Below are 18921 nucleotides of genomic sequence, written 5' to 3' on the forward strand. Positions count from 1 at the left end.
ACCAAATTTCATTAATATTGACTTACTAGATGTTGCATAGGGATGGGAAAAACCTACCGGTTTAAATCTAAAACCGGTTTTTTTACTTCGCAATAACCGGTTTTACCGGTTGTTTTTTTGTCCCGGTTATAACCGGTTTTTTCTTTTTAAAGTAAAAAACCGGTTATTAGGTTTTACGGTGATTAGGATTAGGTTAGGTATTATTTCGGATCCCAATCATAATTATTATTCTCAAGTAATTATTCCAAACAAAACCATAATTCAAATTATATTTTATTTTATGAAATACAGAAGCAAAACTGAAAGTGCAATCTCACATCAGCCAGAAACAATTATTAACTATTATTATAATATTTCCTTAAAAAGGTATTTGTAATCATAATATTTACATAAGAAGTGATCTGGTTGAATTAGACGCAAACATCATCTATTTTTCACACTTAACTCTTGACATTGAAAGTGGGTGAATGACTTTTTCTGATTACCAAAAATAATGCTCTGACTATGAATATCGAATTACTGATTACGAATACAAATCTCCAAGAATTTCGCTACGTTTTCAAAACGATACAGTCATACAGGAAGTATTAAATGAGTTAAAATGTATTTTACCTATTGTACAAATATACAAACGTGTTAAAAAAGTAATACATGTTCTTTCGATAGTACTAATTTTGATCATACTGATATCGAGTCGAATGGAGTATCGCAAACTAAAGTGTATTGTAAATGTAACTTTGTAACCTATTGGATTAAAAAAACCGAAAACCGGTTTTTCCAAAAACCGGTTTTTTTTGGCCGGTTTTAACCGCCAGGTTAAACCGTAAGCAAAAAAACCGGTATAACCGAAAACCGGTGTTTTGTCAAAAACCGCCATCCCTAATGTTGCATAACAATTTTGCAATCTAAACTTTTTTTAAAAAATTAAAATGTTTTAAATTCTTGCACAACAAAAACTAGAACATACAAAGATTTGTCAATTTTTTACATATAAAGAAGCACTCCACCTATCTAATGCACTTTACAGAATTGAAATCGGATTATTTAAGCAGCCTCAGCAATGTTTTAAAGTTATAAACAATTTTTTGGCTTATAAACAAATTAGTGCTGTGTCCAGGAGAGGAGAGGGTGCTACGGGCTCTTTTATTTTTATGTATTTTGACCCGTAGAACAAGAATTTTTGGGTAACAGTTGATCCGGATGTCGATAAGATTGTTAAAAACAAAGAACTTGAGGAATTACATAACATCGATTTTTCGAAAAATAAAACATTTTTTTGTATTTCTTGGGTAATTCTAAGCAAAAAATGTTCTTACAAGTTTTTTCGTAGGATGCATAGTTTTCGAGATAAACGCGGTGGAACATTCAAAAAATCGAAAAATTCCAATTTTTGAACGAGAATAACTTTTGATTAAAAAATAAAATAGCAATTCTGCTGACAGCATTTGAAAGTTCCGGTTATTCCGAAAATTATACCGGTTTTAATTATTTGCATTGCTAAAAATTAATTTTTTATTATTAAACAAAGCTACTTGTTTATAAGCCAAAAAATTGTTTATAATTTTAAACCATTGCTGAGGACCCTTAAATAATCCGATTTTAATTCTGTAAAGTGTATTAGATAGGTAGAGCCCCTCTTTATATGTAAAAAAATTAGCAACTTTTAAATCAGAGGTTCCCAAACTATTTTTTCTCGTAGACCACTTTAAAAAATATACTGGTTTCGGTGGACCCCCTGCTGCTACATTTTTACCATACTTCCAATGAAAAAAAACATGGGGGGGGGGTAAAAATAAGATATTGAAGGTCTCTTCTTTTCTCAAAATATCATTTTAAACGATTTTACAGTGATTTGGAATCTATTTAAACAAATTTGCATTTTTTATAGTAAATTATCAATTGAAAAAATAATGTTTTAATAGAAGGGAGTCCAAAATGTGCTTATTAGGCATTATAACAAGTTTTTTCTTTTAAAAACAAGTTGTTGATCAAACTTTAGCGTAGAAAACGTTAAAATACTGTTTTTTTCCATTTTCCTCCATTCCCAAAATACATGTTCTTCTATTTGGCTGAAAATTTGCCCACAGATAGCCAAAACACAGGACTTTAATGGTTAAAAGAATCTGGATAGTTTTACAATACAAGAAAAGTTACATGCAATAAAGAGTCAACATTATATAGCACAGTCGGGTTAGCATTTGATCTTGTATGCGCGAGTTACCCAAGCAAGATTCTATTTTTCTAATCTTAAGGGGGTCAATAGTAGTGTAAATTTAAAATCGCGAATAAACGAGAACCGTTTTTGCTCAATACCTCCGCCATATTTAACTTTTCGACAACAAGTGTTCGGACTAAAGTTGTGAAAAATATGATTTCCTATAATTTATTATATTATAAATTTTTTGTGCCGTCGATATTTTCCGAGTTATGGGGGAAAGAGTGACAGTTACAGCATAATTATTGAATTATCTCGTTTATTATTAGTTTTATAACAAAAATGTACCTATACAAAAATGGAGAGAATTAAATTTTATACAATTTTGATCTCTTTCATGTTTTTGCTAAAATCAATATTTCAGGTAGTACGTATGCTGTAAAGGCGCAAGCATAAGCCCTGATGGATTTGATAGCAGTGGTTTTTGTTCAATATTTCCGCAATTCTCAACAATAAATTGTGTTTACAATCATTATTATAATGTTCTCAACCATTTTTTTTTCGTATGGTCGATATCTTCCGAATTAATTGTACTTATTACAGTAGACGCCTATATTTTTGACCCTGATATTATTCCACGTATTTTTTTTTTGTATTGTAAAACGATACAAATTCTTTTAATCACTTAAAGTCCTGTGTTTTGGCTATCTGTGGGCAAATTTTCAGTCAAATCGAAAGACATGTATTTTGGGAATGGAGGAAAATGTAAAATGTTCAATGTTTTCTACCCTAAAATTTGATCAAAAACTTGTTTTTAATCAAAATAACTTGTTATAAATCATTAAAATAACATTTTTGAGTCACTACTATTAAAATATTATTTTTTTCTTTGATATTTTACAATAAAACAATGCAAATTTGTTTAAATAAATACCAAATCGCTAGAAAATTTTCGTGGACCCCCACTTGCAACTTGTGAACCCCCATTTTTATTTCACGCCAACGTGGACCCCCGTTGAGCCCCTCGTGGACCCCTGGGGGTCCACCTGGACCACTTTGGGAACCACTGTTTTAAATGGTCTACTTTTTGTTCAGAAAGATTTTAAAAAATTTTAACCTTTTTAAAAACATTTATATTGCAAATTTATTATGCAAAATCTATTAAGTCGATTTTAATGAAATTTGGTAGACCATTTAAGTAAGTTATAAAAATTTTCTAAGCGAATTACTAAGGTTCTAAGTGCCATCAAAGTGGTTAAGAAACATTGAGTTACAACAGGCGTATTTTGCTCCTTTATTTTGTATTTATTGCTATATTGCAGAAAAGGTAATACCTTAAGACATTTTTGACCAGTCGTATATCATACAAAATTCAATTATTTTTAGTTTATTACTGTACGACTTTGTTCCAAAACGAACCGTTTTAAAGTTATAAGCAAAGAAAGCAGAAAAAATCGATGTTTTTCGAAATTTTTACATATTTTAATTTTTTATTAATATTCCGGGCATATTTGAGAAGGAGCATAAGTCAATCATTATTACTGAAATTCACATCCAAAAATATACGTTTTTTTACAGATTAGTCCTGGTCTATTTGAATATTTATTGTTTCCTTTTCAAATGCAATACCAAATCATATTATAGAGTATTGAAATTGAAAAATTAATTACTTACTTGTAAGTACGGGTACTAATTATAATGTATTTTAAAAGAAAAAAATATTAAAGACTTCATTTTATAATATAAAAGTTTTACTTACTGAAATGGAAGGTTGTAAGTGACATGAGAATATCTATTATATGAAAGTAAACTTGAATTCAGAATTTGATTATACATATAATATTGGACTATACAGGGTGTCCAGAAACTCTACCGACAAACGAAGACAGGAGGTTCCTCAGATAATTTTAAGACAATTTAACCCAATTCACCTAGCCCGAAAATGCTTCTTAAGGGAGCTAGAGCTCTTTGAAGATGGCGTCATGAAATTAGTTTTTCTTAAATACCTCCAGAACGCTTCCATTTAGAAAAACGAAAATTGGTATGCGCATTTACTTTTCAGAGATGAATCGATTCCATCCATTGCAAATTTCTAGTACCGGTCATAGGCGTGCGTTTTGGGTAGAGCAACGGGTATTTTATCGCATAACTTTTTTGTCCTTAACTTTTATGCATTTTTGACACCGGATTATTAAATTGTGAGGTATGCTAGTACTAAAAGGTACTCTTGATTTAAGTCGGTAGGACACACCGTTTTCTAGAAAAATCGATTTGAAAGTTTTTCGTTTTTGGAATTTGAAAAAAAATTGAAAGAACTTTTCAACAAAAAACGAAGTATTTTACTAACATAAAGTAAGAGTAACTTTTAGTCCTCGAATACCTCATAATTTAGTAATCTAGTGTCAAAAATGCTCAAAAATTCAAGACAAAAAAGTTATGCTATAAAATAACTGTTGACCTACCCAAAACGGACGCCTATGACCAGTACTAGAAATTCGCAATTAATGAAATTGATTTATCTCTGGAATATAAATAAATGTACCAGTTTTCGTCTTTCTAAACAGTTTTTTTTTGAATTTTTTTTTTATTTAAAAAGCGAAAAGTTTTCAAATCGATTTTTCTAGAAAACGGTGTGTCCTACCGATTTAAAACAAGAGTACCTTTTAGTACTAAAATAATTCCCAATTTAATAATCCAGTATCAGAAATGCATAAAAGTTAAATATAAAAAAGTTATGCGATAAAATAACCGTTGCCCTACCCAAAACGGACGCTTATGATCGGTACTAGAAATTTGCAATGGAAGGATTAGATTTATATCTTGAAGATAAATACGCGTACCAATTTTTGTTTTTCTAAATAGAAGCGTTCTGGAGGTATTTAAAAAAACTAATTACAAGACGCCATCTTCAAAGAGCTCTAGCTCCCTTAGGAAGCATTTTCGGACTAAGTGAATTGGGTTAAATTATCTTAAAATTATCTGAAAAATCTCCTGTCTTCGTTTGTCGGTAGAGTTTCTGGACACCCTGTATATTGGCAAAAAAATAATTTAATTCATAAAGTACCCATGTTAGAAATTTTATTTAGAAAATTAGTTCATATTCACTCAAAAAAATTTAGTTCGTAATATTGATTAACAGTGATTACTGAATAGCATTTCGTTGTCACAACAATTTAATTTGTTGTTTCAACGAACTTTTAGACATTGACGAATGTATTTGGTTATTGTCACAATGATCGAATAATAATTGTGAGAATAACTACAGTACATTAATCAATAACACTCAATTTATTCAGCCAATAACTTAGTTTCGTATATTTAATAAATACTGTTAATTCCGGCAGCAACTTACGTTCTTGATTTCGTAGATGACAAGCAATTACCTTGGTTTATCGTGACAACACGTACAGATTTCATTAAAACAATGTACAAATGTTGTTAATATAGAGTAATATATGATTATTGAATAGATGTAAATTGATTGTTGTGACAACGAATGCATTTATCAATCTACTACTGCATTTAATACCCACAATCAATGCGGACATTGTGACACTAATCGTAGTTGTTGAGACAATAAATGTTTTGCTTGACCATTTGAAAGTTAACGGCTTTTCCTTATCGTGATACCCCTAGCTTCTCTGTGTTACCGAAGTGCCGAATAATAATTGCATTTCCTTTTCAAGTGTAGTCCGTAGTGGAAGGAAGTTTTTGTGTGTCTATTATCGTGAAATTTCGGTCGAATTCTTTTTAAATGTATTAATTTTTTTCGAATCCTGAGAAAACTAATTATTATTTTTGAAAATTTAAATGCAAAATAAAATATTACAGTATTATCGAGGGTCTGAAGTCCCTGAGAACCTCTATAATGATTATTTTAATAAGTCACAGGGGTGAAAAAGAGAAAATTTAGTATGATTTTTAATTTCAAATAGGCATACCATTCAACAGAAACTTTTTGTTTATTCTAAGGGACTTTCTAGCCTCGGTAATAATGTAATATTTTATTCTGCGTTTAAATTTTTCAAAAATACTTATTAGTTTTCTCAGAATTCCAAAAAAAATGAATGCATTCAAAAAGAATTCGATCGAGATTTTGCACCTGCGCTCTCAAGAAGGATTAAAGTGTTAAACATTTTTGGAATCACTATTTCAAACGCTTTTAAATAAGCTGTCACATGACGTACTTTCCCATTAAAGAAAATCAAAGCTACGCCGCGCCTGTCACCTGAAGAAGGATCGTGTAAAGTTCGAAACATTGATGTTATAATATACTTTGATTATTTTAAAAATCGACCTGTCCGAGCGTTTTGCTTATGTGCTAAAAATAAATAAGTTAATAAGGGGTTAGGGGGAGTGTAACACTTATTCCAGTACACTGTATAAGTGAAATCATATGAAAAATCCCACAGTGTAAAGTCCTTTAGGTTAAGGACAAAAAGGGGATTTAAAAAATTATTATTAATCAATTAATATCATACATTGGGCTATTGCATTCAGTAATTATTAATATAAAATACGTTCATAGTAGAAATGAAGAAACTGATTGTAAGAATGAATAGAATTGCTTGTAAGAAAAACCGTATTTATTGTGGGAATGATCGGAATTAATTGTAACAATAAACGGAAATAATTGTAGAAATAAACGAATTACGTTAGGAGAAATAACACTGTTATTGACACAACGAATAGTCTTCGTCGGTCAATTAACGACGTTGTTGTTTCAATAAATAGTGTTCGTTGACTCAGTGAACAGAGTTCGTAATATCAATAAATAGTGTTCGTTGACTCAGTGAACAGAGTTCGTAATACCAATAAAGTGAAATTATGGTATACATAATGAATGTTCATCCATTCAATAAACGTAATACAATTGGCTCAACGAACGAAAATAATGAATTGATGAACATCATTTTGTTGTCCCAATAAAACCAAGAATTTGACAAATTTTAAGTATTGCGTTTGTTGTCTGAATTAACATTTTTATTGATATTACGTACCTTTTTCGTTGAGTGTTAAATGGTAAATACTTTTGTTTAGCAACAAAAAATAAAAAACAGATGGCCATAAACAAAAAACCAGAAATAAATGTTAAAATAGGATTATAGGATTATATGTTAATGTTATATGTTAATATATGTTAATATATGTTATATGTTAATATAGGATATATATTAAAATAGGTTAAAATAATAAATTATATGTTAAAAAGGAACTGATCAAACCTGTCGGGATTCTGGCGTGTCGGGATTTTGGCCTGACGGGATTCTGGCGTGTCGGTATTTTGCCGTCGGGATTTTGGTTGTCGGGATTTTGGCTGTCGGGATTTTGGGGTAGACCCCTTTTACACCAATCTGAAGAACATCGATAGAAAACAACACCGAATACCACTTGGTATTCATTATTGTAATCACTTTGTAATCCACTTGTTACTTTAAAAATCACTCAATTCATAAAGCATTCAATTCAGTTAAAACATGTGCATTCATACAAGTCATGAACGATGCTAGTATAGATTCTAGATACATAAACTCATTAAAACACCTACATGTATACCTATACGAAAACTACACATTCCGTGTTAGAGCCAATGAGGATATGAAAAATATAGATAAAGATTTTAGAAGAGTTAAAATAAATAGAGAGGTATACGTCAATGAGACACTAAGTATATCTCCAAGGTAATTTACCGTGGCGTAAGAAAATGTCTTAAAATTATTATACTTACTAAGAAACTAGAGGCATAAATATTGACAACCCCCATTTTATTGTAGAAAAATGTTTATATTTAAAACATTGAATTAAAATAAGTCTACAATAATAATCATCATGAAATACATCACACCCAAAACGACGGCACCAACAAAATCAAAAAGCAGCAGCAACAAAGAAATAAACAGATAGGAGAAAGAGGTAAAGGAAGCATTAAGGAAATGGAAAATAGAAAATCACCAGTTGAGGACAAAATTCTGAAAGGAATCCTAAAGTACGAAGGACTAGATCTGATCAAACTACTATTAAAATAATCCAAAAAATTATAGAACAAAACAAAATACCACAAGAATGCAGATCAAGCATTCTAATACATCTCTTCAAAATGGGAGATAAATCGGACTCAGAGAAATAAAGAGGAATTCATTTAATAAACAAATGATCGAAAATATTTACCAGCTCATCCAAGTGAAGCTGGCAATGAGATAAGACAGTTCAACTGTTGTTCAATTCTTCCTATCAATTAATCTTTTTCCCTCGATTTTGCCCCGTTGTGTATGAACTGCCGTATCCAGTATCTGCTACCTCTCATTATCTGCCGCAGATATTCAAATTTTCTCTTTTTTATCATCTTCGTCAAGTCACCTTCGCCTTGACCTATTTTTAAGGCTTCTATGTTTGAAATTCGTTAAATCCATGATATTTTGGGCGGAATGGGACGTTTCATCGCCGCCGGTTCATCGCCGCCGTTTCGATGCCGCCGGTTCATCGCCAGTCCATTTCATCGCCGGCCGTTTCATCGCCGGCCGTTTCATTGCCGGCCGTTTCATCGCCAGTTAGTCAGTTGATCTTGTATTATGGGAGATGACACGACACGACGTTAAATTCAGTTCAAAACTTATGACAAATAAATAGATAAAAAATATTATTATATTAATTTACTGTTCTATTTCTACTTCCCCTAAATTTGATACTAAACGGTATTAAATTTGTAGTGTTAAATTATATTTTATATTATAAAAGTTTAAAAGTCTATTAAAAGATTAAGTATGGCAACGGCAATGATCATATCTCGCATTTCCCAGAATTCCTAATTAATACTAAAAATAAATAATAAATGTAACTGTCGAAAATTGGTCGAAAATTAGGAAATATATCAGTTATCGATTAACTGACTGGCGATGAACCGGCGGCATCGAAACGGCCGGCGATGAATCGGCCGGCGATGAACTGGCGGCATCGAAACGGCGGCGATCAACTGGCGGCGATGAAACGTCCTAGACCCTATTTTGGGCATTCTACGATATGGCCACATCTCAAAGGCTTCGAATTTGTTAATCAGAATAAACTTCATGATCCAGGTTTTACACCCATATATACAGGTAATACACATACACATAACATTTTATAAAATGTTATGTGTATGTGTATTACCTGTATATATGGGTGTAAAACCTGGATCATGAAGTTTATTCTGATTAACAAATTCGAAGCCTTTGAGATGTGGCCATATCGTAGAATGCCCAAAATAGGGTCTAGGACGTTTCATCGCCGCCAGTTGATCGCCGCCGTTTCGATGCCGCCAGTTCATCGCCGGCCGATTCATCGCCGGCCGTTTCGATGCCGCCGGTTCATCGCCAGTCAGTTAATCGATAACAGAAATTATGTCTCCCATAGGAAGTTGATAGGTTTGCAGAGCGGATTCCTTCATTGTTGCTTTTTTAGCCAGATCATCTACTAATTCGTTGTTTTTTATACCAATGTGTGTTGATGAATATGGATGAAGGATAAATGAGACACTAAATCCTCATGAAGAAATAAGAATCGTATATAAATTGCAAGAGGAGCATTTATGAAACTTGAATCTATACTGTGCAACTTGGAACTTGGTTCTAAGTTGTAGGTTCAGCTGAGGGTTGCACAGTATAGATTCAAGTTTCATAAATGCTCCTCTTGCAATTTATATACGATTCTTATTTCTTCATGAGGATTTAGTGTCTCATTTATCCTTCATCCATATTCACCAACACACATTGGTATAAAAAACAACGAATTAGTAGATGATCTGGCTAAAAAAGCAACAATGAAGGAATCCGCTCTGCAAACCTATCAACTTCCTATGGGAGACATAATTTCTATTATCAGATCTATCAAACGGACGAAATGGCAGGACATTACAACAATTCAGACAAAGGAAATTATTACAAAAAAATCCAGCCTACACTTCCCATCAAGACATGGTTTAATCAAATTTCCAACAGAGGCTCTATCAAAACTATTTGTCGAATAAGAAGCAATCGCTGTCTGACTCCACTCTACAAAAGAGAAATAGGACTTGTACATAATGATGAATATATAATTGTACATATGCTGTTAGAATGTCCTTTACATTTTATTGAAATATAATAGTACATTATATACCGCGGGACTGAAGTAGTACATTTAATCCTGAAGGTAAAGTTTATGGCCCGACCGCAGGGAGGGCCATAATTTACCTGAAGGATTAAATGTACTTCAGTCGCAAGGTATATACGATACTTTTCGTACTTCCGGTATGATTTTATTAATTATTTCAATAATTTCAATCAGTTTTTTCTCTCTTCAACTCATTTAATAAACTGTCTTTAAAATAAGTTACCATAGTAACATTGCGTTGTGACAGTTATAATTTAGAAACATTGTCATTACTAGTGTCATTGTAAAGAAACATTGTTATTGATAATTATTGGTATCATGAGTGAAGAAGGTGTATCTGATATTGATAAAAGAGCAGCCGAAGTAGGTGAAGAATTGTTACCACCGAAATCTAGAAAACTATACGAGCAGCAGTACGATGCTTTTAAAAAGTGGTGCCGCTTAAAAAATGTGAGACAACCTACTGAAAATGCGCTGTTAGTCTACTTCGATGATAAATCAAAAGCGGTTTGTGCCTCAACTCTCTGGGCACATTACTCAATGCTGAAATCGGTTATTAACATTAGAGAAGATATTGATATAAGTAAATTTCCAAAATTATTAGCTTTTTTGAAGAGAAGAAATGAGGGATTTAAGCCAAAGATGTCAAGAATTCTCACGTCTGAGCAGGTAGATCAGTTCTTACGGGAGGCTCCGGATGATAAATATTTAATGCTTAAGGTAAATTTGGAAATTTGTTTATATTCAGAAATTTTAAGAAATCAATTTTTTTGTAGGTTGCACTTATTTTGGGCGTTGCGGGAGCTTGTCGTGGAAAAGAGTTGGTTGATTTAGAAATCGACGATGTGAGAGATTTGGGCGATTCCTTCCTAATTGCGATTAGAAACACCAAAAATAAAATTGACCGAAATTTTGTGATCAAAAATTCAGAAAACAGTGCCATCAGTTTTGTGGCGATATTTCGGAAATATGTGGCATTGCGAAAGACAGGGACAACTCATTCAAAATTTTTTGTTCAATACATCAACAAAGAATGTACTACGCGAGTAGTAGGAAAAAACATGTTTGGTACAATTCCACGGCAAATAGCAGCTTTCTTGAAATTAGAAAATGCGACGTCTTATACGGGACATTGTTTTAGACGCACATCTGCGTCTTTGTTAGCTGATTCGGGAGCAACAATAGACGTGCTGAAGAGACATGGAGGATGGAAATCCTCCAACGTGGCCGAGGGATATATTGAATCGTCTATTAAAAATAAACAAAAAATTTCAGATAAAATATTTGGTCAAGTCGCCGATTCGTCCACTATAGTTATGCCACAGTCCTCATTCTCGCTTCCTGTTTCCGCAGGATCTTCGAAACAAACACCAGTTCAATATGAAAAGGACCTATCTGTTACTCGTCAGTTACCTGCTGCATTAACCCAGGAAAGACTGGTCAATATGACGAACTGTCACAATATTAATTTGAATATTAACGTTAATTACCATTCTAATTAATTATATTTTTCAATAAAATATCCCTTAAATTCGTTTGTTTGTGATTTAATCGTTCCGGGAGTTTCGTCAATATTTAATCCCGGAGGGATTAAATGTGACACTTTAGTACCTGTCACAAGGGAGTGAAGTTGTCACTTTAGGCCCGGAAGTACGAAAAAGTTCTATACCAATCTAGTAAAAATTAATGTACAATTTCCTTTTAATCTTATATACCTTGTACAATCAAACAATCTAGAATCTAGATGTTTATAAAATTTTATACAACCATGTTAATTGTTTAAAATGAAAGCTCTGATAAAAAAATATAAAAAAATACATAAAAAAAGAAAAAAAATATAATAAAAAAATATTATTAAAAAAATAATAAAAAGTACAGAGTGAAAAACTTAGTAGTAGTAATAGTTTTAAATAGATAAAATTTATCGGCATTATATTTAATTTTGATTCAGAGATCATTACTATCCTTCTATGGACCATTTCGAACTCTTTTGTTCTCATCAGGAAAGCAACTGTAATGATGCTCTAGAGATGTAATGATGCACTAGAGCATCATTACAGTTGCTTTCCTGATGAGAACAAAAGAGTTCGAAATGGTCCATAGAAAGATGGTAATGATCTCTGAACCGAAATTAAAATGCCGTTTATCTACCTACGGTTTTACTCACGTATCGAGTACTAGGAAGCAGATTTGTTGATCTTTACCTCGGTGAATTGATATGTTGTGGAGTGCAACTATGTAGACTCCCCATGTATATACATTCATCACCCTTTATTCCTTGCAATTTTTAGAAGGATGGGAATAGGTATAAGAGAGGATCTGTTTCCGAATTAAGCAATCCAAAGATTTTATTGTTTTTAAACATTTATTTGTTTGAAAATGGAGTCTTTTGGGTTTAGACATTTTGTTAATAGTTTTAAATTTAGATACTAACCATACCTATATTTTGAAAAAGACAGAATTCAAAACACATTGATTGGCCAGTTGGTTGCTTGAACCAGTGCCAATAAAAAATAAAACACAAACACACACAATATTCATCAACATATTTATTTAAAATGGTTACCTTTTGTAATCGGCTCACTGTTGACAATTAGTTGCATAGGGCCAACGTCTTGTTTACTAACCACAAGTAACATTGTCTTTGATGTATTTTTGTGCTAAGTCCGTTATTGGATCCATCCCTAGTAACTCGATCTAAGAGTAATTGAAGATCTTCGACTTTCAGCAATGATCGCAGTTCGCAGTGCCATCTGCGTTGTTAATAGTTACTCCACCAATTCCATCTCCACATTGCCCTTCCAAGGCTTCGTTAAATATTATTTCCGAGTACACGTTTAACAAGGTTGGGGATAACACACAAAGTCGCTGTCAAAAGTGTTGTAAAAGTCTCAGATCTTTATCATCTATTCCAATCATTTCTAGATACTCAAACAGTGTATCATGTTTCTATCAAAAACCTATTCAAAATCTATAATCGTAAATTTCTGTATTTCCTTTGAAGTACCTAATGTTAAGAACATTGAATTTTGAAGTAATGTTGAGAACATTGAACAATGAACATGAGTAATATTGAGAACAAAGCTTCTGTTATTCCCAACGCTCCTCTGAAACCGAATTGTTTGTTTGCCATTGTTTCTTCACGTTTCTGATTAATTTTAGAAGAAGAATTATTATCTTGAGAAGCAGTTTGAGAGAGTGACCTGTGAGACTGATGAGTCTAAAGTCTTTACATGATGATGTATCTGTTTTTCTTTTTGGAGTATGATAAATGTAGACTCCAACCATATTTGTGGCATTATTCCAATTTCGTATATTATGTAGTTATAAATGTTTGTTAGTTCTGAGACATCGCCGTCATCTAATGTCTAATGAATTACAATTATAAGACACCTTATTCTATTGTTTAATTTATAAACAAGTTTATTATGCATCTTAATAACCACACAAGTAATATTTAATCAGACATGTCGAGTTTAATTTTAGAAATGACACGAAATAGAAATACAACCAATCCAGAAAGTTTAAAAACTTTACCTAATAAAATCATTATCTTATCAGTCGATCGAGTATGCTTTCACTAATAACAGATCTATACCCAGAATATATTGATGAACATTAGCTATAAAATTTATGATATCGTCAAAGCAATTGTAACAACGTTGTGTTTACCGTGTGACTATTTAAACAGTTTGAGTAAATACGAAGAGTTAGGAAGGGTATAATGCTTTTAGCGTGTTTAAACCTCTTCAAATAGTATGAGTGTATAATAAAGTCATACACAATTTAACCTTATTTTGTATTGTTTTAATATTTCATAATGAGTTCTACCATAAAGTAACTGTTTGCAAGGATTATGTGTCTCTTAATTAGAATTAGATGTACACTACACACTATGAAAAATTATAATACTTATACACAATCCTGTCAACTATTTAAATAGAAATGAAAGAGGTCATGTATATACAACATTTGAGGTTCGAGGATGATATTTTTCTTTTTGTTGACAGCATCGATGATGTAGTATCGCAACTGGAGACACTATACCTAGCCTTCGAGCTAATAGGTTTTTTATCAGTAATTTTGCGGCACTCATACTAGTCACAGTTTGATGGGCTTTCACATTGGCATGCAACAATCATCTCTTCTATGTTAATAAGTCCAAAAATATAATATAAAAACTATTTAAAAAGGCAGTATAACCATTAACTAACTTTTTGTTTGTTGTTTCTCTTCCTACAAATTTTAAAACGCAACAAACATACATAACCAAACCACAGTCCCACAGCTGTGCCACAGCTGCCATATTGGATAATTTTTGTCATGTCATTTGAACATCCAATCAGAGCAAAGTTGTAATGCGACTGCGCCGGGATCAAAGGTTTTAATCCTATTAAAATTCACCCTCATATCGCGCGTAAAGAAGTATAACTTCAAAAAGTTTATAATTGTAGTGATTTTTAAATAGTTTTTAAAGCAACAGGTACGTAATAATTGTAAATGTATCATAGGTACCTACCTATTTGAACCTACCAAAATACATAGTATGTAATACTTTTATTTACATAATTTGATTACCATCAAAATTTCTATCAATATTCACCTAATATATTGTTTTCTTACTCTATGTTTTGTTGTATTTTTTCAATTATTATTTGGTTTTGAATTTTTTTTGTTTGCTGTCGCCGCTAGATGGCGTTAACTGAAATAGTAGCAAATTTTTGAGTTTAAAAAAAACAAATGTAATGGTATATTAATTTTTATATATTTTAAAAGAGGATAAATTTCTCTATAATTTAATGAAAAGAATTTATTCTCTACCTTTTTTTGAACCGTTGGTATTGACCAAAATTTTATTACATTAAAAAATGGCACGCCACTGTTTTTTATCAAAATAAAAATCAGTTTTGTAATCTCTTATTAGTTGCTAATAAAAAGATGAATCTAAAATTTTTTTCTCTAAAATTACTCTAAACATTTTTTTCAATACCTTACCGTCTAATCTAACAAAAAAATTGAGTTGTGTTTGGACCCCCCCCCCCCAAGTACATTTCCTGGCTACCTGCCTGATCAGACGTCTGCGCTGGATGGGCCATGTTGAACGGATGTTGGAGACCGAAACACAAAAACATATAATGAGGCAAACACCAGTAGGGAGAAGGTCAAAGGGAAGACCCAAACTTAGATATATTGGAACAAGTGGAACAAGATCTGAAAACACTTGAGATTACCCACTGGAAGAACAAAGCAAGGAACAGAACAGAATGGCGGAAAATACTAGAACAAGCCAGGACCCAAAAAGGGTTGTCGAGCTACTGATGATGATGAAATAGAACTTGTAACTTTCTTCTATTATTGCAATAATAATTGTGCATTTCTCTAAGTTAAGGTAAACTTCATTATCAGTTAAATAGTGATGTTGATTATAGTTACTTTCGAGTATTCGTTACAAATCGTTACTTTTGTATAAAGTAATCATTTACAGTATTCGTTACTTTGATTACTTTTGTTACTTTTGCATTTGAGTACCGATAATATCGAAAATCGTGTTTCTCAGTAGGTAGGTATTTTCTTTTGTATAAAGTAATCATTTACAGTATTCGTTACTTTGATTCTTATAATTATTTTTGTATTTGAGTACCGGTAATCATATCGAGAATCGTATTTCTCAGTAGGTAGGTATTTTGTATAGGTATTCCGATATAATAACGGCCTTCACGAAGTGCGAAGTAATCAGAGTAATCAAAGTAGATACAATAGTCGTTACTCGCTCTGCTACGATTGGTACGAAGTAATCAAAGTAGATACAATAGTCGTTACTCGCTCTAATACGATTGGTATGAAGTACCGAAGTAATCAGAGTAATCAAAGTAACGATTTGCCTCTCTGTATAGTAATCGTTACTTTCGGTATTCGTAAGTAACGAGTACTTTGTAACGAATAGTTACTTTTTCAACATCACTACAGTTAAAGCCGTATTTTTGCGTATCTTTAATAGGGCTTCAAACAAAGGGAGAATTTGTTATTATCTTTCTCAGCAGAGCGGACCGCGTGAGTCATCCCTAATTCAAAATATTCGCAAATTTGAAAAATCTTCTATACTACGATTGTACTGGTTTGCAGGGGCTAACAAGTTAAATTAGTGCAAAAAAGAAATGTACATATGGATAAATGGATATTTTTGGCGTAGGTATATAGTTTTATGACAAAACTATCCAATTGTGAACTAAACTGAGTTTTTCCAAGCAATGTTTTCTTTTGAAAACGCATCGAGGACATAACTTAGCTGAATAGGTAGATACTAATCCAACTCGATGTATAAGGATATTCGGATCGAAGTTATATTTCCAAATTTAGTACATTAAAATAATCCTTAATACTTGGTATTGGTAGTTTAACTATCATGCATTATACTGAATCAGAGAAATATAAGAAAAAATTTACCAAAGCCGATAGTGAAACTAATTCTTTATGAGCAATGTGTAACAAACTAAGTAAAATATTAGAACCTTAGCGTCAGTTCCCATTCAGTAACTTTTCTTATGTTTACATTTTTAGAAACTATAGCAAATATTTACTTTAATGTTTTAGATTTTTAGGTTGTATTAAACGATATATATTAAAGTCTTTATGAAAATTTGTGTTTAAAAAACTTTTGGTGGGAGTTAAAAAAATGCAAAACTTACTTATCAGTCATACCTGCCCCGCACTTAAATCCTGATTATGTACCTTCACACGCGTTGAACTCGAAATACGTAATGATATTAATAACACATAAATGTCTCACCTGAGATATCACAGCGGCGCCATCTTGCTAAACAAACACTAAGATGGATGCCACGATTACGTGAATAATCGACGATCGTATAGTAAAAATGCATTTTTTAGGTTATTGCTCAGTTTTCTGGAGGAGATTCCTTATTAAATATTATTAATTTTATCTATTGTGTCCTTAACCTTTTGTAGTAGGTAGAGATACTATATCAGGCATAATAAAATTTATCTTGTCAACATTATAATCACAACCCCAAAGACAAACTGTTTTTTATCAGTTCAGATATTAGAGATGCAAATGATTATGAGATTATATAATGCAGATACATTGCGTGGTAGAGAGATAACTCGATAAATTCCTAGATTACTTACATCTGATTTGTTGTAGGTGTTAAAAATAAAAGAAAGTTTACAAACGTCATAGCTTAAAAAACAAAATTTAATTTCTCAAATAAAAAAGGTGGCCAAAAAGGAAGCGAAAGTAGCAAAAGCTAAAGCAGAAGCTTATACAAAATTGTACGATGAACCATACGATGATACCAGGGAAGACATCGAAGGCAGCGAAGATAATATAAAATAGTCTAACAAAAACAAAGCAAAGAAAACAAAAAATTTTAATCAAACTAAATAGATAGATTCAGACAAAAACAATAAATTACTAATTCACGAAAAGGATTTCAAAAAGAGATGGATAAAGTACTTTGACAGTCTATTAAATGCAAAATTTGATAGAAGACCAGTTGACTTAGCGGCGCGGCGACAGTAACAGCAATGGTACCAAAATAACAAATAATGACGAAGTTGACCTGTTTACAAAAAGGAAAGGAGATATACAACAATCAACAAACTACAGATCCACCAACGAACAAACTACTTAGTCACACCATGAAAATATGAGAAAGAGTACATACCTAATTGTTAGACTGATACGTGAAGAAACCGAAATATTCGTTAATCAATTTGGCTTTATACCGATCAGATCAACCACAGATGCAATTTTCATTATAAGGCAGCTGACGACAAATTACAGGAATAAAGAAACAAACACCCACATGATATTCATTGATCTTGAAATAGCAAATAATTGAGTTTCTCGAGAGATTCTGTGGTGGGCACTAAATAAGAAAGAATGAGAAAGGAGTATCCGGTCCCCTGTGAATATGTAAAGATTGTGAGAGATACGTTTGAGGGAGTAACACCAGCAGGGAGCGGAATAGGGAAATAAATGGAGATGCCATATAATTAGGGTTGGATGGATGAAATTGAAGGAAGCGAGTGGTGTGTTGTGTGACAAAAAATTTCAATGAAGCTCAAATGAGAATTCTATAAAACAGCCATAAGACCGGTAATGATGTACGAAACTGAATGTTGGGAAGTTAAAAAGAAGGAGGAACAACAAATGTATGTGGCGGAATTGAGAATGCTTAGATGAATAAATGGAGTAAATAAAGGATAAAATAAAAAATGAGTATTTTATGGGAAGTCTAGGGGTGGTACCAATTTATGTCAAAATGAGGAAGCATAGGTTAAGATGGTTTGGTCATGTTCGTCGTCGAGACGTTAATCATCCAATACGAAAAATTGCTGGACTGTGGGTTCGTGGAAGAAGCAGGAGAGGAAGACCAAAGAAGACCTAGAGGACACGCTTAGGCAGGACATGTCGATAAAGGCGCTTGATGTTGATATGACCGAAGATAGAAACTTATGGAGAAAGGCAATTAGGGGTGCCGACCCCGCATAAGGATAAAGGCAAAGAGAGTGATGATGATAATAATGCAGATACATTGCGTGGTAGAAAGATAACTCGATAAATTCCTATATTACTTACATCTGATTTGTTATAGGTGTTAAAAATAAAAAAAATA

General features: G+C 32.3%; 1 protein-coding gene across 5 annotated transcripts in view; it reads right to left on the reverse strand.

Moving 5' to 3' along the window:
- Positions 1-18921, reverse strand: part of LOC114348478 (GATA-binding factor 6-B) — a 135043-nt gene that overhangs the window by 106759 nt on the left and 9363 nt on the right. For 2 of the 5 annotated variants that reach the window (XM_028299076.2, XM_028299044.2), the window contains exon 1: positions 16969-17251. The exons of 1 other annotated variant lie outside the window; for it this stretch is intronic. In XM_028299076.2, coding sequence (XP_028154877.1) covers positions 16969-16979 — 11 coding nt within the window. In that variant the 5' untranslated portion in view covers positions 16980-17251. Of the gene's footprint in view, positions 1-16968; positions 17259-18921 lie in introns of those variants that run through there. 2 more of the 5 variants (XM_028299070.2, XM_028299056.2) reach the window with 2 other exon arrangements.

This window comes from Diabrotica virgifera, chromosome 2 (assembly GCF_917563875.1).
Source record: "Diabrotica virgifera virgifera chromosome 2, PGI_DIABVI_V3a".
NCBI lineage: Eukaryota > Metazoa > Arthropoda > Insecta > Coleoptera > Chrysomelidae > Diabrotica > Diabrotica virgifera.